Raw genomic sequence first — 24757 nt, 5'->3', positions numbered from 1 at the left:
AGACCTAGTAACATGTGAAGGGCTCTCAAGTGTAGTAGATATAAGGTAGTCTACACACTTAGAGGTGGGGTGTAGTAGTCTCACAAGGAATTGGAGATGGGAAGGCCAGTTGCATTTCTTGTGTTAGTCTAATAATTTGAATGAATATTTTCTAATAGAGATATTGGTACCTATCAGCAAGTGATCCAACATTTACATTTTTATAAATATGTTTAGAAAGATAAAGTACAAATAAGAAAATTCACAATGTATGTAAAGGTACAACTAAGATATTAGATGAGTCAAAAAAATGACCTAAAGAGTAAATGACTCTAAAACCAATCATAAATTTTATGAAATGTATTAAAAGCAAAAGAATGTTTGGAAAATCAATGACCTCATTTGATTATCATCTCAAACAAACTGCTCAGAAAGGACAGTAGAAGTACTCACTTCCTTGTTTCATCCTCACTATTTTGGGGAAGTTTCCCACTTTAAAAATAGTCTTTTGGACTTCCCTGGTGGCACAGCAGTTAAGAATCTGCCTGCCAATGCAGGAGACAAGGGTTCAAGCCCTGGTCCTGGAAGATCCCACATGCGGCGGAGCAACTAAGCCCCTGCACCACAGAGACTGAGCCTGCGCTCTAGAGCCCTTGAGCCTAGAGCCCCTGCTCTGCAACAAGAGAAGCCCGCGCACCGCAACAAAGAGTAGCCCCCCCACCTCCCGCCGCAACTAGAGAAAGCCTGCACAGCAACAAAAACCCAACACAGCCAAAAAATAAATAATAAAAATAAAAAGTAAATTAAAAAAAGTCTTTTAATGCAATCAGGTCAAAGGCATTTAAATACACAACAGTATTTGGTGTCATTGACCAACTGCGGTATAGTATATGCTTTGAACTGTTTTATTTCCTCCCCACAGTGAGGAGGGTTTTAAATTAAGTCACCCACATTTCCTATTTCTTGTTGATAATGATAATTGGCAAGTATTTGCCTTGTGGGATTAGGGATATAGATTTCAGCCTTGGAATAAAGTAAATAGCAGTAAATATACGGGATTCCCTGGATCCAATGGACAAATCAAAATAGAATAGCACTAACCATTCTTTTTGGTAAAACAGCTGATTATGAAACATGATCACTGTGCCAGAGGATAGGTGGATTGCCTGAGTGGGAGTCACCTGGCAAGCTCATGAAAATTATATCTTATTAAGTATATTCTCATGGTAGAAAGGCAGGAGGGATTTTGCAAAGGGAAATAATTTGTGACTAACAGATTTCTTTGAGTAGAGTTATTCGTGTGATAAACATTAAGACTTTGTTTAGACTTTTAAAAAGCAATTTTCCAGATCATAAAGAATGCTGTTATAGAGAAGGAACAAACAGTTCTCTAGATCAAAGCTCCCCAATCGTTTTCGTCTTATGATTTTGTTTCCCAGAAAAACACATATAACCTTTAAAACCTCCTTAGTAATTTTAATCATTTTATTTTATCACATTTTTTCTGTGATATGGAGAAGCAAGTTGAAGTAAAAATAATAATTTAGACTAACATGTTGTTAAATATTGTATTTTAGTGTTTATTATTATATAATTTTAATAATAATAAAATGTAAGCAAATTTTTACTTTTGCCATTTTATAAGTGATCATGCTTTTTTTAAAGAAAATATATGACTTGTCTACAAAAAAAAAAAATCATTCATGGGTAAAAATACACTTAAAGTCCAAGATAGACCAATGGATTTTAATGTAACAGAGCATGGTGAGCTTATTGATATGTAACTAACCCTTACCAAACTGTTGTTTGTTGAGTTTGGGGAAAGTATTAAAGAAGAATATCCACAATTATATGAAAAGGCTATTAAAATATTCCTCCCCTTTGAACTATGCATCTGTATAAGGCCAGATTCCTTTTATACATTTTAACCAAAGCAACATATCACAACAGATTGAATCCAAAGCAGATGAGAATCTATGCTCTACTGAGTCAGACATCAAAGAGATTTATAAAAATGTAAAGCAATGTCAATCTGGTAACCATTTGTTACAGTTCTGGAAAATAGAGTCATTTTTCATGAAAAAAATGTTATTTATGTTAACATATAATGGATTTATTATTTTTAATGAATAGAAAATTTTTAACCCTCAATTTTAATTTCTAACATGAGAAATATTATTAGACCTAACCCAAATAAAGGAAAGCTCTTTGGGGTTCTCAATAACTTTTAAGAACATAAAGAGTTCTGGGACTGAAGAGTTTAAGAACTGTTGCTTTCTATGGACTCTGAGACCCCAAAGTTTTCTTAAAAGGGTAACTTTTCATCCAGTTAATTTGCCAATTGAGTATTTGACAAACAAAAACTGAAACAGAAGAAAATATCATGTTGAAGCACAAGAAACATGGGAAAACCTTTGAAAACTCCAGAGGAGGTTGGAACCACCAGTTGTAAAATGCTGCCCTAGGAAAATCTCAACAGCAGTGTCCAAGAAAAGCTATTACCTGCCTGTGAGACCTGAGGGAAACCATCCAGATTCTCAGGGTACTTTTTCATCACTTGTAATAAGAAGCAACGTCTAAGGCTCGCTGATTCTTAGGTGTTCATAAATTAAATCTGTTGGAATCATTGAAATGACCTCAAAAATATTCTTGACTGATCATGAGCTAGTTTACTAAGATCACTGCTTTTACTCTTCCTTCTTGGTCTGCTTTTTGTGCTTTATTATTTATTTAGATACTTATTTCCAAAAAAAGTTTAATAACATGTACATATGGAGAGATTCAGAAGAAATGAGTAACTTCTGTGCTTTATTTTTGTAACAATGTTGATAGGATTATGCATAACTCAAGTTTGCTATTTGCTAAAATTTTCTAAAATTGTTGGTGCAAGTTTTGGTAGTAAATGGCTAAACATAATAAAAATTATTTAAAAATAAAATTTAGGAGGTGTAATGGTCATCTGTCATTTTCACCTGTCCAGAATCCATTTACTCTTTTTTCTGGAATAGTAGCTTGAATTTCCTTTGGAGAACAATATCACCAGTAATCTCAATTTTCATAGTTCCATACTAGGGGCTGACCCCAACTTCAGCTCAGAAGTGGCCATGTGATTCAGACCTGTCCAATCAATCATTCTATTCCCCTTGGCTTCACTGAGTGGCTCAGGATTGAACATGTGGCCCAAGTCAGCCAATGAGAGTTGCCTTCATACTTCTGCTGGAGCTCTTGGGAAAGAGGTATTATCTTTTCAGGAGAGCTACTAAGCTCCCATCACTGACTAGCTGAATGACCAAGGACAGTTTTCTTGACCTCACTAAGCTTCCGTTTGTTCACAGGTAAAATGGGAGAAATAAAGGTAGCTACTTCGTAAAATTATTGTAAGAATTAAATAAGATAATAAGTGTAGATTTCACCGCAGTGGCCAGCATAAGACCTCAAGAAATGTTAGCTATTTTTATTATGCTATTATTTAAAGGCAAATATGATCTTTCAGCTCTCCTGCTTATAATGAAGTCTAAACTGCTTCCTCACGATGGTACCCATGGCTCAGCTTACAGAGCCAGCCTCACCTGCAGTTTTGCACCTGTCACACTGCATTAAATTCTCCTAAAGCCCCATGAGTCCTCTTACTCTAGGATTTCAATCATGCCACTCACTCTGCCTGGCGCACTTGTTCCTTCCTTCTCCCTTCCTCCCATTCTCTTCTTTACCAAACCGCGTGCTTTTTGAGGACAGGAGCTGTGTCCATCTCATTCCCCACTGTATTTCCCCTGAGTAACATAACTAATCCTCGATGAGGACTCATGCAGTTTCTATTAAATGAATTATTTTAAACCAAATTTTAAAGAATGAAGCCAGTGTAAAAGATAAATGATTTGTATATTTCTAATTAAAAAAAAAATGTTTTCCTCCATTGCTTCATCTTTCCCGAAGAGTCCAGCAAATACATTGACCAAATTTTAGTTGAATTTAACATTAAAAGAATCAAGATGGGGAATACTGCAATGCCTGTCTTGGACAACAGATGGCAATGCAAATACGATTTGATATGTATTCTGGTCTGCTTACAAGCTTCCAGACTTAGTCTCTGTATATGCCCAGCATAAGTCAGTCAGAGCCTTCTTTTCTGTAATGTCTTCCATGGCTTCTCACAGAAACAGAAAGGACATTCTCTGTGAATAGCGGTGGTGTGCTGTACCCACAGGGCCTTTCCAAACAAAGCCAACAGCTGCCAGCTAGGAGGAATGTCAGAGCCCACTCCTCCTGGAGAGGGCACAGGGCAGGGTCATGTTCCCGTCAGTGAAAGACACAAGGAGCTGGCCCTACAGTCAGAACTCAAGCTTATTGTCATCATGATTCTCAAACAGGATTAATCTACTGAGAGGCAAGTAAGGAGAAGATACCTTTCGCATTACCTGAATTGTTTATGCCTGGTTAATTATTTTTTACCAAGAGAATCAAACAGAGAGTAGGTGGAAATTCAGAATTTCTCTACCAAGAATGAAATTACTATTAAGTTGTATTTTTTTTCCAGCAGCTTTCAGGGTATCTGTATAGTATAGAACGTCATGGTCTATGCATGTGTTTAGTAGAAATCAGGTTTAAGGGACTGTGTGTGTGTGTGTGTGTGTGTGTGTGTGTGTGTGTATACTCACACATATAGTTATGTACAGAGTATGATAAGTTAGCTGACTGCAGATCGGACCACATAAGACCCAAGCCTAAAATCCATAAGTAGCTATAGATAAACACACACACACACACACACACACACACACACACACACACACACACACACACACACACACACACACACACACACACACCCGACACCAGTTAATATCACCAAATTCCTTGACTCCGGAACTGTTCTCACAGCTTTAACCAATCATCTTGCTAGGAAAAAATGGGAAAAAGTATATAAATACTTCAGAAAAAACCTTACAAACCACAGGAAAACAAAGTCCAGTCTCCTTTCTTTTTGAATCAGAGACAATGATGTCCTCTCACAGTAAAAAGATCAAGCACCATCACAGGAGAGCATAGGCTCCTTGAAGGCAGAGGACATCTGTCATCACCTTAGAGGGTGCTGTTCAAGACAGGTGTTCTTACAAGTCTGCTCAATGAGTAAATGGCTGAACCAAAGAAAGACAAGCATGTACAATGTTGCTATTTTATTAGGGGAAGAAAAGCACATGTGTGACACAGTTGCTCAGGTGCTCTAGAATTAATGTTTAGATCTATCAAAACAATCAGTTATAAACAACTCTCAGTTAGTTACAAGAACAGAGAAATTTCACTAGACAGCAAACACTTCTTTGAATTTGGGGCAGCATATTTATCTTCATAATTCTGTTTCCCGTGGTTTAGGATGAGAATGTATTAGCTGACTTTGTAAACCTGATCCCCGAGTTTAAAATCCCGGGAGTTTAAAATCCATAAGTGGATTCCTGGCACTTTTAGGTAAGACTCGAATCACTGATGCAGCCAGCTCAGCCTCGCTCTGTCAGACTTCTGCTCTCAGCTACTCTCCCACATGTGCCCTCAAGTCCCAGGGTCATCAAACCTCCTGGGTCCTCCCTGGATTGTTCCTTCTTCTAAGTCACCTGGGATCTCAGTTCCCCAGAGATTAGGAGGCCGTGTAACCTACTTCAGAGGGAGTGCCGTGTCATTTTCCTTGGTAGATTCTGTCACAGACTGTAGTTATACTTTTAGCTTTTGTGATTAATAGCAATCTCCTCCACTGGTATGTGCTCAGTGCCTGATAACTTTATATTGGAAAAAACAGAAGAATAAATGAATGGATGGAGAGATGAATGAATTCCTGAGCATGGAGGTGGAAAAAGGGAAACTCAACCTAATTCTATCATGGGAAGAGATCTGTACTACGGGTCAGGAACCTGAAATCCCTTTCCTGATTTGAGTCTACCAATTACCAATGAGTCTGGGCCGTTTGGTTCCTCTTGAGCAGCTGTTTGGTCACCTAAATAATCAGATCATAACACCAGCCCACAGATGCACAGGTTTCTGTGAAGATCAAATGAAACAGCACTTATTTTAAAAGCTAACACATGGTATATAAATATAAGGCATTATTTTAAATGGATAACCAACAAGGTGATAAAATTCAATTCCATAATTCAGGCTAAATATAATTTGCAATAATCTTACAGCAAATTTTGTAATTCCATCAGATTTTTTTTGCCTGTGTATTTATTTAACTGTTAATTTGAACATAAAGGACCTTAAAATCGTCTGGTTTCTTCAAGTCACAAAAATGTCTTATTGAAGTAATAATTTAAATGCTTAGTTCCTTACACTGATTACAATTTTGAACTTTATTTCAAGGAAACTCTTCTCTCCTGGCCCATTCAGGCCTGCTCCTGGTACACGGAGGAGGCGGCCTCTCTCTCTTTGCCTGTCTCTAGGTTCTTACCCTGCTGCCCCCAGCTTGATCCCCACCAAGTCTGCCCTCACAAGGGCTGAGGTAGAAGGAAGGAGGAGAGGTGAGGGGCAGGAAAGGTCTTCTTGCCTGGCACTAGCATGAGCCAGCGTGTCTCACACTCTGGTGTAGCAGGGAAGGAAAGAGAGGTTGATACTCTCTTCCTGGGGTGCTTTCAAGTATACCCTGAAGGGCCCTCATGGTTAGCTATCTCTCACCTGAAGATCTCCTGGCTGTTTGTCCACTGGGCATCCTGTGGATGGACCTTGAGCCATGTCCTGCAGAGTCCTTGCTGTTCCTGGCAGTCACATGACCTAAGCCACCTCCAGTGTTTCTCTCCTAATGGATTTCTCTCCATGGCCTAACCTGGTCCACGGGGAACACACTTTATACACATCTTTAACCCATTGGCAGTAGCTGGAGAGTGACTTGCCAAGCAGCTGTCTGCTCTGTGGTCATAGGCTATTCAGCTAACCTCTTGTACTTTTTTTTTAACAGTGTCCCTTCAATAACTAGAAACAAATAACAAGATTTCCAGGTGGTCCCGTGAAAGTCTATCTCACTTGATGTTTCACTGGGGGAGACACTTCTCACTTCTCATCTCTCCTCTATGAGGGATGCACACACACACACACACACACACACACACACACACACACACACACACACACACACACACACAGTCTATCTCGGAGTCTCTAATAGCTGGTTTCTAGCCTCTCAGCCTCTACCCCCTTTCCTAGGCTAGAGAAGGGAGTTCAGTTAAGGACAATAACATTCACTTTGATCACCTCCTTTGCAAATTCTCATTCTGTGGTCTAGCTTTTTGCCTTGGACTGTGGGAGTAATCACCTCCTATCATTTTGTAATTAGCCTGCCGCATCTTATACCCTACTGGTTTACATCCAGACCCCATAAAGACACACGTTGGCTTCTTAAAATGGTTCAGACCAAGTTCTCCTTTTCTGGTTGTTTCTCAAAGCCTTATCACCAGTATCAGGAGAAACACCAATGAAACCATTTCTCTGGTGAACACAAATTCTAGCAGCCAGAAGTGGCAGTTTTCTGCTTAGAAGTCAAAGTGGGATGATTGGAGATATGACTTACATTATTCTCCAAAGACTCTCCATGTGAGAATTCTGTTATGTGTTTACTACTAGAATTCAGAAAGGGAGAGTTAAACTCTAGAGTGTGAAATTAGTGAGCAGAACCTAGAGCTGGATCTGGCCAGTGTTGGCCGAGGAAATAACCCAGCATCCAATTAGAACTGGGAAGAAGAGCAGATGTGGAAAACCGAGTTCTGGTGCCTGAGCCGAGGGTACAGAATGACAGCCTTGAGGGTCGTAGATGCGGAAGCCCACAGCTGCCTGCGGCAATGCGGACGGAACCAAGCAGGAAGTTAGTCAATATCCTACAGCGAAGCCTGAATTACCTTGGGGCCTGAATCCTATCAGACTGGTTTGTAGTCCCTGTTGCATTATAACAATGAACATAACAGAAATGACAGACCCCAAATCCACAGACCCCAAACGGTTAAAACCATGACAGTTAAAAATGATGCTTTGAAAAGTGGGATGGTGGAGCAGAAGACGGGAGGGTGGGTTTTCACTTTTTTCTTTGACTTTTGGGTTTTCAATAAGCATGCTTCAGTCAAATAATAATAAAATATTTTCATCTGATGGAAAACCAGCAAAATTCAAATAGACCTTGGCGGCTATAATCAGTTAATGATTTCACACTTCGCCCAAACTCGGTGAGTTAGAAAGACACTTGCTGAGTTTTGTTCTTCAGTCTATGGATCAGCTGGGTAGTTTTTCTGGACTGGGCTGGGCTCACTCATGCATCGTGGTCAGCTGTGGGTCAGGTACATGTTTCTGCTCTTTCATGCTGTGTTTTCTCACATGCTTGGGGGTTGGCTGGCTGAAGGCTGAGGACTCTTGGTTTTCCTCCGTATGTATCTCATTCTCCAACACGCTAGTCAAGTGTGTTTACGTGGTGGAGGTAGGGTTGGAAACAGTGAACATAAGCATTCATGGCCTCTGGAGGCTGAGGCTCAGAACTGACAGTTACTTCCATCTCACTCTATCCGTCAATGCAAGACTCAAGTCCAACCCAGATTTAAGGGTTAGGAAATAGACCTTACTTCTTGACAAGGAGCTATTAAAGCACATTGCAAAGAGCACGGATACAAGGAGAGGGGAATGATTGGGACCGTTACTGCAACTACAGCATCCCAAAGGTGCCAGACCACGTGAAAAAATGGAAGAGGGAAACGAGAAGAGCGTTTGGGAATTATGTAGCCATATTAATGTTTACTGTTAATCAGGTTCTAAAAGTAAATCTTTTTCATCCACACTTCAGGGAGTGAGCTGCAGAGAACACTCTATCCCCTCTTACATGCCTGGTTCCTACTCATCATGCTAGTACCAAATTTAATATCACTTACTCCAGGAAGCCTGTCTGAATTACCTTCCTTTTAGACAGTGAATAAATCATGTGATTGTTCCCAGCATTTCCTCCTCATATCATTTATAAGACTCTGTTATTTTATTCTCTGTCTTCCCTGCTGGACCAGGAGCTCTGGGTGGTGGTGGGGGTCTGGTCTATCACGTTTATCTTGCACCCCCAGCACCTAGTCCCTGCATGGCACAGAGTAGATGCTGAATCAACTTTTGTTAAATGAACACAAAGGGAATGAATGACAATAGATGAATGAATGTCAAGTTGGGTGTTTATTAAAGAAATGTACACATTTGTGGATATCGGTATTTTCTTGTGATACCCATATCCTTGCGAACCTGGTTTCAAATCCATTCATTGCTACCAAGTAGAAAAGAAACACTGTGAGAATTAAGATTACTCTTTGATAGCTACGTATAATGCAGCAAGCAAGTTTTAAAGCCTGCACCTGATATTTTCTCCAAATTTCACAAGTGCAAACTGAAGAGAATCCAAAAATGGCCTTTACACTGGCCAAAAAACTTTGTTGGAAAACGTACAAATAAATGAAGCACAGGTTGTTGCACTAGTAGTGGCCTTATAACCAATTTATACTCTGTGTAACTAAAGAAAACCTTATCTTTGCAATGCGCTGAGCTTTCCAAAGGAAATATTCAGTCTTAGTCCTAGAAAAAAAATCAGAGACATTTCTAGTAAAATTGAATGGGAACAGAATAAGCCATGGTCTACGAGCTATTACAAGTCAGATTTGTACCAGACATTCCTATACATTTCTGAGTTTAATCCTCATAATAACCTACATGGTGAGATTTCCTTTATCTTTTCTGTAAAGATAGAGAAACTGGGGCACAGCCATGTTACATAATTTCGTCAAGCTATTAGCACCAAAATGTTAATTTATTAACATTGTCATAAAGCGTGACTTACTTAAAGAAAAAGAAAAACTATATCAATTTATTACGGTTTGCCAGGAATTACTGTTATAAGTACTGTTCCACAATCCCCAGTCCTACTGCCCAATGCCTGCTTCTTGCCTGTTTTTCATTCTTGCTGCCCAACTTGTGCACATGGGAGTCTTCCTGGATATGAATATTTCTGAGTTATGGTTGCCAGGATGTTTATCAGCAAAGTTAGCCAGTCATTCCAGGTTATCAAGTAAAGTATGGTAAATATGTTTCAGAACTTCATGAATCAACTGGTAATTATCAATTTTCAAAGACTAGACTCTTAAGTTCAATTGCAGTTCCCTTTCCTGAATCCCAGTTTTCTGCTGCTTTTATTAAATGGTCCCCATTCTGCTAAATCTTCTTCCCAGAGATCCACTCTTAGGTCTTTAGCTAACACCCTAACATCTTTGTGACCTTTCCAGTCTTAAAAGGCATGGTTAGAATATGAATTAGCGTAGAAAATGTCTTATGAACCATAGTTTGGGGTGCAGGTGTGCTAAATGTCATGCTGGAGACAGAGCTCTCACCATTCCCAGCAAAACAACCCATGACTCCTTTCTATTTCTCTTGCTACCTTCTTTGTTTAAATTCTGCTCAGTTCAAGGTCCAGCTCAAATGCCACTACTCATAGGAAACTTTCCTTCATTACCACAGACGATTGAGTCTCTAAGCTCTCCTGCAAAGATACGTGCCAAGGTATCTGGGATCATACTAATAACAAGTATTTATTTAATATTCATTGTATTCCACACACCATGCTAAGTGTGTTAATATGTTATCTCATTTAATTCTCACCTTTACTTTGCAGTAGCATCTATGAATTAGGTACTATTATCATCCATCTTTTGTGGCTGAAGGTCAGAGTGATGATGGGACATGCCCGATGTCATCACTAATAAAAACAGAGTCTGGATTTAAATCCAGATCTTCTGGATGCCCAAACCTCAGTGCTCAATGACTATATTATACTTTATTCACACACTTACAATTAATATACAATTTCCTCTATTATTCTACAAATGCGGTGTGCAAAAAATGGTGTATTTCTGTTTTCTTCAACTAAAATTAAATTCATACGTTTTCCACTTCTCTGAACTTGTGTGCACAGGACTCCTCGTGGATACGAAGGGCTGACCCATGAATGGTGGTAGAAAATGCTTTCCTTCAATGGATCACGAAAAGGCCCAGAACTGTTCTACAGATCAGAACGTACAAGACGGCACCTTCCGTCTTCATCCCACACTGGTAAACAGAGTGCGAAGCTTGGAGTCTGTCTTCCAAGTATAACTATCCCCTTGAAGCATAAAATGCCATATTCTGGAGTTCAGAACCATAAAGCAGAAAGTCCAGCCTCACTGCAAACCCCTTGGAAACTGCACCCTAACTGTCCTCCCTCCCAATCAGAGACTGGGCCACTTTGCCAGGATGCTGAGAAAGGATTAGGCCACTGGTCCTTACTATTCATGGAATGCCAGACCTCTGTACCTTTTCCAGAATTAAGAAATTCTCCCTCCCTTCTTGACCATCACAGGTCACATGCCTCTTTCTAATCGCCCCTCCTGTTCTCAGCATAGCTTCTCAAGGAGCTGCAGTTTCTAGAAAATAAAAACAGAGCGACAAGATATTTACTGGCACCTGCTGTTTCTGCTGTAACCCAGCCTCTCTGTGATTCAGGGTCAACTGCACACCTCCACCAACTGGTCATCGCTTGATTTTACTTTACTTTATTCTATTTTGTTTTGTTTTTTTAATTTATTTTTTAAGTTTTTATTTTATATTGTATATTAGTTGAATTACAATGTTGTGTTAGTGTCATGTGTACAGCAAAGTGAGTCGGTTATACATATACATACATCTATTCTTTTTCCAATTCTTTTCCCATTAGGTTATTACAGAATATTGAGAAGAGTTCCCTGTGCTACACAGTAGGTCCTTGTTGGTCATCTGTTTTAAATATAGTAGTGTGTACATGTCACACAAACCAGAAAATGCAAATTGACATCCCTTATGTCTTACTCAGCCAGAGGAAGCAAATTATTTGATTCAATGTTTTTAAAAAATTTAGCTCTATTGAAAACTTGAGAGATTTCATGTTACAGTAACTAAATCTGGGAATTTGGGGTGAGCCTCTCTCATGGCGAGCATCAACTGGTACTGAGTAGCTTCTGTCCCCTTGAGATGCTTTGGTACTTTCCAGGTCACCTGCATCTCCATCATTCCATCCTGATGTTTGTCAGTTTGCAATAGATTTCCTCTGCAATGCCAAAATATTTCTCCAGGTTTATGCTTCTAACAAATGTGGAAATACATAACTTAGACCAAAAGAACTTCAAGTTTCAAGAAAAATGGGGAAAATATTTTCCTTTGTGAGAGCAAAGAATAGTGGTATGTATGCAATGTATAAGCAAAACATATCTGTGCTGAAGAAGGCACCTCTCCTAATTCACCCACTGATGCTACCTGCCTGTCACCAGGCATCTCAGTTTGCATCTCATGGTGGACATTCTCAGAGAGCAAGAACACACCAGGCTGAATACACAGAAACTGAGGTCATTTGAAGATGGTCTCATTTATAGACAATATAGGCCTTGCTAAGCCAAGGCCTCTGAGTTTACTTCCCAAATTGCTTTTCCCGTCAGGCAGGCCTGGCAGGACCAAGCCAGGAGAGGTCTGCCTCAGCCTTTGTTCATCTTCCTCACCCCATGTGGAAAGTTCTCCCTCTATATTTCCACGCAATTAATAATAATAATAATAAATTATTTTTAAACAGACCTGATACAATCCTGGTTAAAGACTCAATGTCTCCCATTAAGCCCTCCATCCTTTTTCCAGCCTGCCCTCATTTTTTGTTCTCTGAATGATTTTAAATGTATAGTAAAAAGTAGATAATAGTGGAAATAATACACTTAATTATAATCTAATTCATTTATGCTCAATAGTTTTGTGTCATAAAGAAGCATAGTAATATCGTAGAGTGGCAGAGACCATGTTTTACGTTTTATATAACCCTATAGTGTGTGTATGTATGTGTGTGTGTGTTTGTGTCCAGAAACTATCACAGAGATGGATAAAAGCTTGCAAACTATTTGTTGATTGATTTGGTAATTGAAATCTAAATTTTTGTTAATACAATATTACTGGTATAATTTCTACTTTTTTTTTTTTTTTTTTTTTTTGCGGTACGCGGGCCTCTCACTGCTGTGGCCTCTCCCATTGCGGAGCACAGGCTCCGGACGCGCAGGCTCAGCGGCCATGGCTCACGGGCCCAGCCGCTCCGCAGCATGTGGGATCTTCCCGGACCAGGGCACGAACCCGCGTCCCCTGCATCGGCAGGCGGACTCCCAACCACCGCGCCACCAGGGAAGCCCCTAATTTCTACTTTTTCTCATGAGCATTTGGGTTCCAGTCCTCCACCACCTTCAAGACTCTCCCCCTGGGGAATCTCTGATTTACTAAACAATGGTGACTTGAATAAAGTGCCACAGCAGCCAGTGGCACTCACTGTTAATTAGGGCTGAGATCTCCTGACACGCTCACCCACTTTACTTCAGCATTTCCTCCATTCCTCAAAAGAGCTGTTAAGAACAACCATTTCAAGTGGCTAAACTACTTTTGTTAAAGCAAATAGTCTGTGACTGGTAGCAGTTGGTGTGCCTTTGTATGCGTGAGTGTGTGTGTGTGTGTATGTGTGTGTGTGTGTGTATGTGTGTCTATGTGTATGTGTTAGTGAAACAGACAGAGAAAGAACCAGAAGCAGAAAGTTGATGGACACAGAGACGGGGGATTTAAAAGTGGAACTGGTGGAAGCTTCTTATATCTTGAGCATTAGGTGTGGAGCTGGGTACCTCCTTGTTTAGGGAAGAGGGTTATCGGTCGCAGTTCTGGTGTAGTGTAGGAAGGGGATTCATAGTCCAGTGGCCCCGTGTCAAGGAAACAATAATGAAGTGTGAAAAGAAGACAGATAAAGAGTAAATACTGACTCACTCTCTTTTGTTCCAAAAAAGCAAGTCCAAAATGCTCTCTTCACATAGTTACTTGCCTAGTCTGGACAAAGGCCATCTCACTGATAAGCGTTACTCTTTAGGTTGTACACCATTTGTTTAAAACCCCAAAGGTGCGTGAACTTTATATTCAAATATCAATATTATACCTTTTTTGCTAGTGGAACTATGCCATTTTCTAGTATAGAATTGGCACATTTTAAGCTCTTTCTTTTTAGAGAAATTAAAACTGCCAATATAACAAATATTTTGCCTTTTCTCCTCTTACCCTCAAAATTGGAATAAAATAGCCCATTCTCAAGGCTCTGATAACACTTTTCCACTCATACAAAGGTAAAAAGTTGCAGAACAGAAAATAACATTTGTCTTGTTGGAGGATTAGAGGAACACTGTTACCAGACCTATCTGTACAGCTGCAGGTACAAAGGATTCTGGCACCAGGAAGTTTCCAACAACCAGCCACAACTCCTCCCCTTTTAGTATAAAAAAAGCTGTAATTCTAACTCAGGAAAGATGGTTCTTTGGGACACTAGTCCACCATCTTCTGGGTCTGCTGGTTTTACAAAAAAAGTCACTATTCCTTGCCCCAACACCTCGTCTCTCAATTTATTGGCCTGTCGTGCAGTGAGCAGTAAAAGCTTGGACTCATTAACAATGCTGACTATCCCTGTCTGAGTAAAGGGTCTCCCAGTCACCCATGCTTGAAGCCTTGGAGTTACCATTGGATCTTTCATGATGAAAACTGAATTATATTATATCTATCTTAAAAATATTCAAATGACTACAAAAGTCCACCACATAATGTTCAAAACCTAACCATGATGGGGCAGATAACTGTCCATTGCTTATGCAACACTCCATCCCCATCCCTGCAAATAGGTTGTTGATTTCATTTCCAGGTATAAGGCAGAGTTCCCTTGATTTAAGGGAAAGAAAGGCCCTCTGTAAGCCCATGATGTTTCCCAGATCTGGCTAAGTAGATCAAAGAGAGCATCTGAAGGAGCACGATGCCCAGAAATGTCTCCTCAGCTTGTGATCACAAATATAACCATCAAGGGTAGCAGAAGAGAAGAGTTAGAAGGATAGAAAGTTCCTTGGTCCTCAATGATATCACTAAACAGTTACAAGACTCCTGCAACTGCCTACCTCCAGACCCAGCACTATGGAGAGTTGACAGAAGCCGGTATTACTTTAGCCACTGTTAATTGGTACTCTGTGACTGAAAGCATTTGTTTAATGCACAAGACCCTTCAGGATTCTTGCTATCTGGTCCCACCCTACTTTGCAGTTTCTTCAACCTTCCCCAACCCTTCACAGCAAAGGTTCCATCCTGTAGTGTTTTAGATTTTCTTTTAGAAGGCTGACGTATTTCTTCTGTGTCCTCCAGGTGAGCAGCTCTTGATGGTTCAAGCTCTAGCTCAAAATGTTACCTCCTCAAGCGATGATTATCAATCCACCAAAAGCCTCTGATTGTTTTTCCTGAAATCACACCCTCCCAAGAAAAATTAATTTCTCCTCTGGGTTGCATATTATTCCTGTATAACACATTCTATTGCAATGATCCATTCATCTGTCTTGCACTTGCCTTTGAGTCCCCAAATATGAGGATGTCTTACTCGTCACTGTATTCACAGATCCTAGAACAGTGGCTATTTCACGTAATAAACACTCAGCTAATGCTTCTGGATTTTATAAAATACCCGTGGTCACAATAGGAGCAGATACTATCCATGGTTTTCTTGGATAGAACTGGTACAAACTTAGATAATCATTAAAAATATACTACTAATAAACCTAAAACTAATCACAATTCCCAACTGAATAGTGATGTCAACCTTCTTTGGGAGTGGCTTTTTTCATTTCTACAAAATGCTATTTGTTCCCTATGGGTTTTTTTTCTTTCTGACAAAATGTACAGATATCTTCTTCTCATATACCTATAGATATTTATACTTTAATACCAAAAATATATTTTAGAGTTCTGATAAATTCACATAATGTTCCTTCTCTGCGAGTTGAACTCACGCTGTTGATTACCCATGTGATACATGATATGGCTCCATCACCAAAGCTTTCAGTTACATTTTCAGTCTGAGGAAGCTGTTGCTCTACCTCTGCCTGGGTATTGTTCTAGAAACATCCCTTCCCCAATATAGAGATCTTCATCCTGTTCCAGTTTTTTTTGTTTTTGTTTTTTTGGCTGTGTTGGGTCTTCATTGCTGCATGCAGGCTTTCTCTCTAGCTGCGGCGCACGGGCTTCTCATTGTGGTGGCTTCTCTTGTTGCGGAGCATGGGTTCTAGGCACGTGGGCTTCAGTAGTTGTGGCTCGCGGGCTCTAGAGTGCAGGCTCAGTAGTTGTGGCGCACGGGCTTAGCTGCTGTGCAGCATGTGGGTTCCTCCCGGACCAGAGCTCGAACCCACATCTCCTGCATTGGCAGGCAGATTCTTAACCACTGCGCCACCAGGGAAGCCCCCCGTTCCAGTTTTAACTTGTGCGTGACTGTCAGAGAGACCACAGGCTAAACTCATGCTAATTGCTTTCCAAGATGAATATCAGAGTTGAAAAAACATTAAAGAATTGGTCTTTTCTTCAGAGCTCTAACACTCTTAAGGAATAGAAATCTGAAAACTACAGGCAGTTGCTTGATTATTTGCTGTTTATTTCAATTGACAGCTCTCTGAGTCCACCATATAGATCAATCAGTTCAAAGCACACATATTCTGCCTTTTAAAAATTGATGTTTAATATTTATCTATTAACAATGCAAAATTGCATCACAGATTTTAATTTCAACTTGTAAATTTAAAGGTGTGTTAGATTATAATTTTCCAGCTCTTTTGACCTACAGGGAAACTTAGTACCTTGCCCAATGACCAGTTACTGTCTTCAGCTTATTACTGATACATCAAATGTCTCATAACATTTACTCTCTCTACTGCCTTCATATCGTCTTTGCTACATTTTTATCCTCAATTTTACTTCCTAATTCATTTTTTCCCAGTTGTCTACAAGTTTTTTGAAGCAAAGGAGGCATAAACTCTAAGTTACTTCAACTTTATAAATGAAAACTGCTTTAGATGAGCCCCGAGGATTCTTTTTTTTAAGAAATTTAGTGCAAGACAGTTGGAGTTGTAAGGGCTGCTGTGTTGCACAGCTCCGAAAAGCACCATTCACTTCTCTATCATCCATGTGAAGAATGTTCCCTGTAGTGTGCCACATGCTGTCACCTCCTTTTGTGTGCAGGGCTATTTACGCTGTCTCTATGAGTAGAGACAGAGATATCTGTGGTTATGGTTTTCTAAGTGATAATTTCATAAAAGCAGTTTCTAGACACCCGAGGACTTACCGTCCAGGAGAACATTATCTTTCTTACCTGAGCTGTGGTTTCCTGCTAGCAAGGTGGGGCTCACAGAGCATCTTCCCAGTCTACTGGTGACCACAGGTGGCCCAGGTGTTCCATCCCATTCCTGAGCTTTGATAGGCTCTCTGGAGGAAGATGCCCCATGATGTCCTCTCTCTTTGTTGTCCAACTTTGGTATTGGTTCCGTGCTGTGGCTCCGAACTTTCAGCTCCTCTGCTGATTCTGTGTATTAACCAGAATTATATCCTGTTAAACAAGAGTCAAATCCTTCCCAGATTCCTTAAATATTAAAGAATGATTTTCTAAAATATTTTAAATATATTTTTGGAAACTTAGACTTGTGTTGAAGACTACATTTAAATAAAACAGGGACAGCTCACATGGGTCTTTTTTCTGAGCTGTGCAGGTTATTATCAGCAGAAAATAATTATCTCTTCGGAAGTAGAGAACCTCAATGAATATTCAGAATCCTTTAGTAACTCTTCCCTTCTGCTAATCTTCAAGGAAACTTCATAAGGAGCACTTTACACTCCCTCTCTTTACTTTCTCATCTTCTCTTCATTCTGCTACCCACTGTGACATGAATTTAGCCCAGCCACTCTACTAAAAGTGCTTTTGCTTAAATCACCTAGTGCTTTTTAGTTGGCAAATTAAGAAGACATTTTTAAGCCATTTGATTACTCTTTGATTACTGTCTTATTGATATCTTCAATTTTCTTGGCTTCACTGATGGGCCATCTTCCTGTGGTGTGCTCGCTAACACCACTGCTGTGTCATTCATACCTGTTCTTCCTCGGAGAGTCCCTCACATGTTGGTTGTCCCCAGGGTTCTAGCTTAGCCACTGTTCTCACTCTACATATATTCTTTCTGTGATTTCATCCTCCAGGATTCAACTAGCAATTGTCTGATGGCTAGTGATTTCTAAATAGTTTGTCAGAAGTCTGGAACATTCTCCTGAGCTGCAGACTCATTTATCCAACTGCCTACTGGATGAGTCCATCCGGATGCCCCTTAGATAACACAAATTTAACATTCACGTACTGTACTGACACCATTTCTTACTAAACTAATGGTTCCTTCTGTGCTGCCAAACATCCAAGCTAGAAACGTATCTGTCTCTTTCTTTAACCGCTACTCTCCAAATCCATCAGTCTGCAAATTCTACAGATTTTATTTCTAAATATCTTGTTTTCCCTTCTGTTGCACTTTGTATCATGTCTACCTCAACTGTTCTGGCTCAAGCTCTAATCATCACCCTTGAATTATTGCAACCTGCCTCCTTGACTCTGTCCTTGACTCCCCAAAATACAAGCTCCGTAGACTGCCAAAGTGATCTGTTTAAAATGAAAATCTGATCAAGTGTTTTTTTCAGGGACTAGATGCGATAGCCATTCTGTAAGGCATGTACAGAAGTGTTTAAAAGCATATGTAGTTTGGGATTAACAGAAACACACTACTATATATAAAATAGATCACCAACAAGGACCTACTGTATAGCACAGGGAACTTTACTTAATATTTTGTAATAACCTATAAGGGAAAAGAAGCTGAAAAAGAATATATATATATATATATACATATATATATATATATATATATCACTTTGCTATACATCTAAAACTATCACAACATTGTAAATCAACTATACTTCAATTTAAAAAAAATAGCCAATGGGAAATTTTTTTTTAATAAAATCACTTCCTAATTAAAAAAAAAAGCACATGTAGTAAATAAACATGGTTTAGGAGTGATATCCACTTGCTACATTCAGAACGATGTTATTTCAGAGAACTGATGTGATAGCCATTCTGTAATGCACATAGATAAGTGTTTAGAGCCAAAAACAAAAAAATGCAAATCTGTTCTTAATGTAAACCCTGACTAAAATCCTTCCAGAAGCCCACTGTTACCCACAGAAGTATGTCTAAGCCCTTTACAACCCAAAAGACTCTCCACCATCTCACTCTTTCCTGCCTCTCTAACTTTTTTACTTCCTACCTGAACGTTGTATTCAAGAAATATCAATAAATTGGCTGTAGCTTCCTCTTCTCCACTCCACTTCCAACAAAAACTTCCAAGAAACACAACACTGGTTTCTATAGCTACCATCTCCTATCTCACCTGCTTTGAATACCCTTACATCCTGTCCTTTAATTGGGGAACTCTTTCCTCAGTCACGGTTACTTAATTTAAGTATCCTTGAGGCCTCCCCATCCCATATATCCAGCCCATGTTGGGATAAAGTCATCTCTGCACTGACACTGTCTTGTATCATTTTTCTGTGTACCTGTTCTTCTTAAAAGACCCGGAGTTCTTTAAAGGCAGGGTCTGAGTATTTTTTTTTTTTTTTTTTGCAGTACTCGGGCCTCTCACTGTTGTGGCCTCTCCCATTGCAGAACAGGCTCTGGACGCGCAGGCTCAGTGGCCATGGCTCACGGGCCAAGCCGCTCCGTGGCATGTGGGATCTTCCCCGACCGGGGCACGAACCCGTGTTCCCTGCATCGGCAGGCGGACTCCCAACCACTGTGCCACCAGGGAAGCCCTGAGTTTTGATTTTTGCTTTTTTCTCCACTTGGTGCCTCTAGCTCTTAGCATATTGCTCAGTAGGTATTTAACCAATTCATTTATCGAGTACTTTTCCCAACTCCTCCGGCATCTTTCTGATGTGTGTAGAATATACAACATTCTTAATGGAACAAGAGGATCAAGCCAGTGTTACAAATGTACTGAAGTGGCACAGAGCTAATAGTATTTTCAAAAATCTGGTTACCTAAAAATCACAAGTTGTAAAATTCACCAGGTTGAAAGTTTAATTCAAATAAAGATCTTTGAGAAAGACCATAGTGAAAAATTACAGAAATGGTTCAGAGAATCTGTATTTTGTTTTCTTTGCATGTAAGTTCGATCACTCTTCATCTTCAAGCAGTGTGATAAGACAGATGTCACACTTTGGTTCCCTATTATCTGAATCTGTGGGGCAGAGACAGAATAGTTTATAATATAGTAAGCAGCTGGGTGAGGGATCTGAGAGGCCCAGCTGGGAGCCTTGGCCATTGTGGCCATATGGCTGGTGGCCCATGACATTGAGCCCTTGGTTTCTCCACTTGGAGCTCCATTTTGCTTAACTACAAAATGGAGCTAATACCAGCCCTGCCTAACTTTCCCCATTTAATTTGAAGGATCTAATAATATCCTACATTTTAAAATATTTTAAAAACAAAACAGGGCCACACATGCAAAAAGTAGCATTCATTTAAAAAATTGTAGTAATTTGTCATTTATGAATTTATTTATTCTTTCTACATTTGTTTTGGATAATCACTGAGAGACTGAAGATACAGATAGAAAACTGCCAGACCACATAGAAAAATAGAATTCTAGCTGATTATCTACAATAACCAGCCCAGAAAGCCAACCTACAATCTATAATTCAGACTTGTAGAAATTCAGACCACTATCTCTAGCAAATAATAACCTGTATAACAATTGGCCCAAAGCAGCCAGGATTTGATTAAAAACTGACAGCTTCCCCAGTTTTTGGCCCTGCTTTTAGCATAGGATCAACCAGAGAAAGTCAAATATGTTCCCCTAACCAACGACATAGGATGTCCTGCTTCTAGTTAGGCTGCCTATAGCTTCCCTATGCCAACAGCCTTCACTGGGGGGTAACTGAAGCCTTCCCTTTTTCCCACTATAAAGCTTTCCCACTCTTCTCCCTGCCTTGAGTCTCTGCCAAATGTGGTGGCTGACTGCCTTGCTTCGGCAAGGCCTGATGAAATAGCCCTGTGTGTTCTCATTTGTTTGCTCTTCGTTTATTTCCACATTGCTATGGTTCCTTCCAGCTCCCAGGTGCTATGCAGTTGTGTAAACACATGTCAAAAATATCATTCTATGAGACAGAACTTAAACCAGGAGGGTAGTTCCATAAGAACAATCTTAGAAAGATCCCAAGCTTAAGTCCCAGTTATACTGAAATCAAATATAAGTAAAAATATTTTAAACTAATACACTCCAGCAAATAACTATAGCAAGACAATTTAACCAACACTTACTTTTCTGTGCCCTGAGTCAAATGGAATAAAACCAGTATCAGAAAAGAACATCCTAGACTATATCCAAGCTGTTTATTCACAGTTTCAAAGAAAATGTAGCTCTGGCTTCCAAATGTCACAGCATCAGAACCTAATGACCCATCTGTTTCACCTCACGTTCTCTTCCAGATTTTAAACTAACCATTGGGATGTTAGCCTTATTATCGACCTCTATGTTTTATTCCCACTGCCATCATTAAGCAGTTACAATTTTTTTCTTCTCTCTCTCTCTCTCTCTCACACACACACACACACACACACACACATATACACACACACACACAAACACACAGTCTTCTACCACTGGTATTGAAATTAACCAAACTAAAAAAAATGCTCTAATTTAACACTGGGTCCAATACTGTTCCTGCAGGTTCGGACACCATTTTAAATATGAAAGGCTGAGGATGTCAAAGTCTACCCACCAACCTCAGTTCCTTTGTTCTCATTCAAATTACTCACATACACACACCAGGGAAGTGTCATTTAGGTCTCAAATCTCAACTAAATAAAAGTCCAGTAGAGCTTTGGGAACAAAAAGGAGTCTTTTTTTTTTTTTCTTCTTTCTTTGTTTTCAAGTCCCAGAGGTTAGCCTTCAGTGAGTTTTGGCAGGTATATTTAGAGAAACCTGAACAAAAGGTTTGCACAAATCATGCTACTCAGACTTGTGCCGGTGTACCTTCACATCCTAAATAGAAGGCAGAGCTGAAAAATCTGTAAGAAAATCATAAATGTATTATTGAGCATTTTATTGGGGAATCAACCAGGTATCCCGTGATATTCAAGAAGAGCGTCCTACAAAATGCATTTTCTAACTAAAATAAATACGAAAAACTTTAAAATAGCTGTTGAAAAGAGACCAATGGAAAGTGGACAATTAGACTAAGAAATTCATACAATAAGACATATTGAATGCTCAGAGAAATCTGTTCAGAGGAATAAGGATGTGTTTATCCATATCCATATATCTCAATGTTTTCTTAAAGCCTGCTGAAAACAAAAATTGATTTTTAGTAACAAACTTTCCTGAACAAGATCAATCTTAGGTACCATGGTATGTTTTTCTTTTTAAACATTTTTATTGGAGTATAATTGCTTTACAATGTTGTGTTAGTTTCTGCTGTGTAACAAAGTGAATCAGCACTACTTACAATAGCCAGGACATGGAAGCGACCATGGTACATTTTTACGTGGAAACTGAGTCCTTTCGGTGTTCACAGTTAAGCCCCAGTAGGTAGAACTGGGCAAACTACGAAGAAGTTGCTCATCCTCTACCATGAAGTGTTGACTATTGATCTAAAATCGTATTCTCACATTGAAATCTGATCTTGCTATGAAAAAAGCATATATTATTGTATTGCACTTGTCTTTCATATTGTTCATTTTACGTATCACTGTCTTAAAACTTTTTACGGTGCTTAAGTTGAAGATGGATAAGTAAGGATAAGAGACCAGGAGTCATCTGTTTATGACCAACATATTCTCTACAGGATGCCAATCCACACACTTCATGCTGTGAACTCCTTTCTCAAAGTTTTCCCATTTCCTGCTGCTTATGCTCTCTGTGAGTCTGTATTTATCTCCCCAGCTTCTAACTCATTCCTCTCTCTCCGTTCCTGCCCTGGGCCACCTACAATCACTTGGCTCCCCAGGTGGGTGTCATGGCTTTCAGCATCAGATCTGCTGCCCACCAGACATTGACTTCCCCCAGAGTCTTTGATTCACTCTCTCAACAATGAAACAGTACTGAGGACACTTATAAATCTTCACGACCTAAAAATCCCTCTCAAGTTCTAGAGACAAAGAAAACAACTTGCAGTGATGGACCATTACATATGGCTGTCTGGGGAACTACAACCGATTAAAAATGTTTTATCCTCTCTCCAAAGATGTTTCTTTTTTTTTTTGGCTGGAAAGATCATGCAATTATTTATTTATATGTCTGGTCTCCCCACCAGACCATAAGCTTCTTAAGCCTAAAGACTTCATCTTTCATGTTGGTACTTAATACCTGATATCAGTGAAAATCAACTGAATGAATGTGTCATCCCTGCTTCACTCAGGACAGTGAGCTTATTAGCTTTTACCCCTGGATGTAACCTTATCTTAGGCCATGACTCACAGCCTTCCCTCCAACCTTTCCAATCTCACCCGGCACATGGGCCATGGCATGAACCAATAACCCTCACTGACAAACATAAGTTAATTACTGTAGCCAAAATTATTTTTTTGTTAACCCATACATGTTTCTAATTGACTTGCGAATGATAGACCAGAAAACAAGTGATCTACCTGGGAAAATTAGTATTATTTGGAAATATGAGGAGTAACACTGCTTTCTTGGGGGACATAAGACTGCATTCTCCTTTCTTCTTTTTTTTTTGCAATATTTAACAGGATTAATTTACCTTGTCATTTAATTGCTTCTCTGAACATCTACATGATTCAGATGACTTAGACAAGAGGCTTTTATATTTGTGGTTTGTGACTGCTGTTGTACTAAAAATTTCACACTTTCACATAGGGGGCCCTTGGTTAGAAAATATGGACTTAATTGTGCCTGGCAATATGGGGACCAAAGCTCATGTTGCTGATGAGAATTCGAGTTTCCTACGGATGTAAAGAATGCTTCAGAATTGTCCCCTCATATCGGTATAATCATCAAGATCAAAGTCTCTCTATTCTATTCCAGCTGCTGAACCATGGAAATAATGAAAGGTGATCAAGGCAGATTAATTAGGCAGAAAAGACAACAAATTTAAACTCTAAAGGAGGCACTGCACTAAATTGCATTATCAGATGGGTATTAGAGCTGAAAGAGACCTCGGAAATCCCAGTCACAACAGCTCATCAAAAGCAAGGTGTGAGTGTATGTAATTGCTGAGGTCTGCCTGCCTTTGGGAGGGTAGCCCCAGGAAGGGGGAGTTCCCATCTCATGGGAAAGCTGGACACAACTGAGAACATATTTAATTGCTGGAAAGCTTTTATACAGTGCTCAAGTTGGCCTCCCTCCAAGCACCACTATTTGTTGGTTGTTGGTCGTCCTGTTTCTGGAACTACTCAGAGAACTAGTCTAATTCTGTGTTTAAGTAAACACCCTTTAGAATCCAGAGTGAGGGAGTCTGTCTCCCCTTGGTCATGTCATCTTCAGAATACAAATCTAGAACTCTCGCTCTCCTGGTCACCCTGGCCTGGACAATAATTGCATGTGATGGTGTCTTTTAAAACTGCGGGGTCAGGCTTCCCTGGTGGCACAGTGGTTGAGAGTCCGCCTGCCAATGCAGGGGACATGGGTTCGTGCCCCGGTGCGGGAGGATCCCACATGCCGTGGAGCGGCTGGGCCCGTGAGCCATGGCCGCTGAGCCTGCGCATCCAGAGCCTGTGCTCTGCAACGGGAGAGGCCACAACAGTGAGAGGCCTGTGTACAGAAAAAAAAAAAAAAAAAAAAAGAACTGCGGTGTCTAGAGCTGATCA

At 39.9% G+C, this 24757-nt stretch overlaps 1 protein-coding gene across 3 annotated transcripts in view; it reads right to left on the bottom strand.

Moving 5' to 3' along the window:
- The window catches only part of NYAP2 (neuronal tyrosine-phosphorylated phosphoinositide-3-kinase adaptor 2), a 265204-nt gene that overhangs the window by 57140 nt on the left and 183307 nt on the right, over window positions 1-24757 (bottom strand). For all 3 annotated transcript variants that reach the window (XM_049711903.1, XM_004262636.3, XM_049711904.1), the window contains one exon: window positions 17204-17413. In XM_049711903.1, the coding sequence (XP_049567860.1) occupies window positions 17204-17413 (210 nt within the window). The remainder of the gene's footprint in view (window positions 1-17203; window positions 17414-24757) is intronic.

The sequence above is a fragment of the Orcinus orca genome, chromosome 7 (assembly GCF_937001465.1).
Source record: "Orcinus orca chromosome 7, mOrcOrc1.1, whole genome shotgun sequence".
Lineage (NCBI taxonomy): Eukaryota > Metazoa > Chordata > Mammalia > Artiodactyla > Delphinidae > Orcinus > Orcinus orca.
The sequence above is the reverse complement of the archived record's forward strand: the minus strand, read 5'-3'. Positions and strand labels throughout refer to the sequence as shown.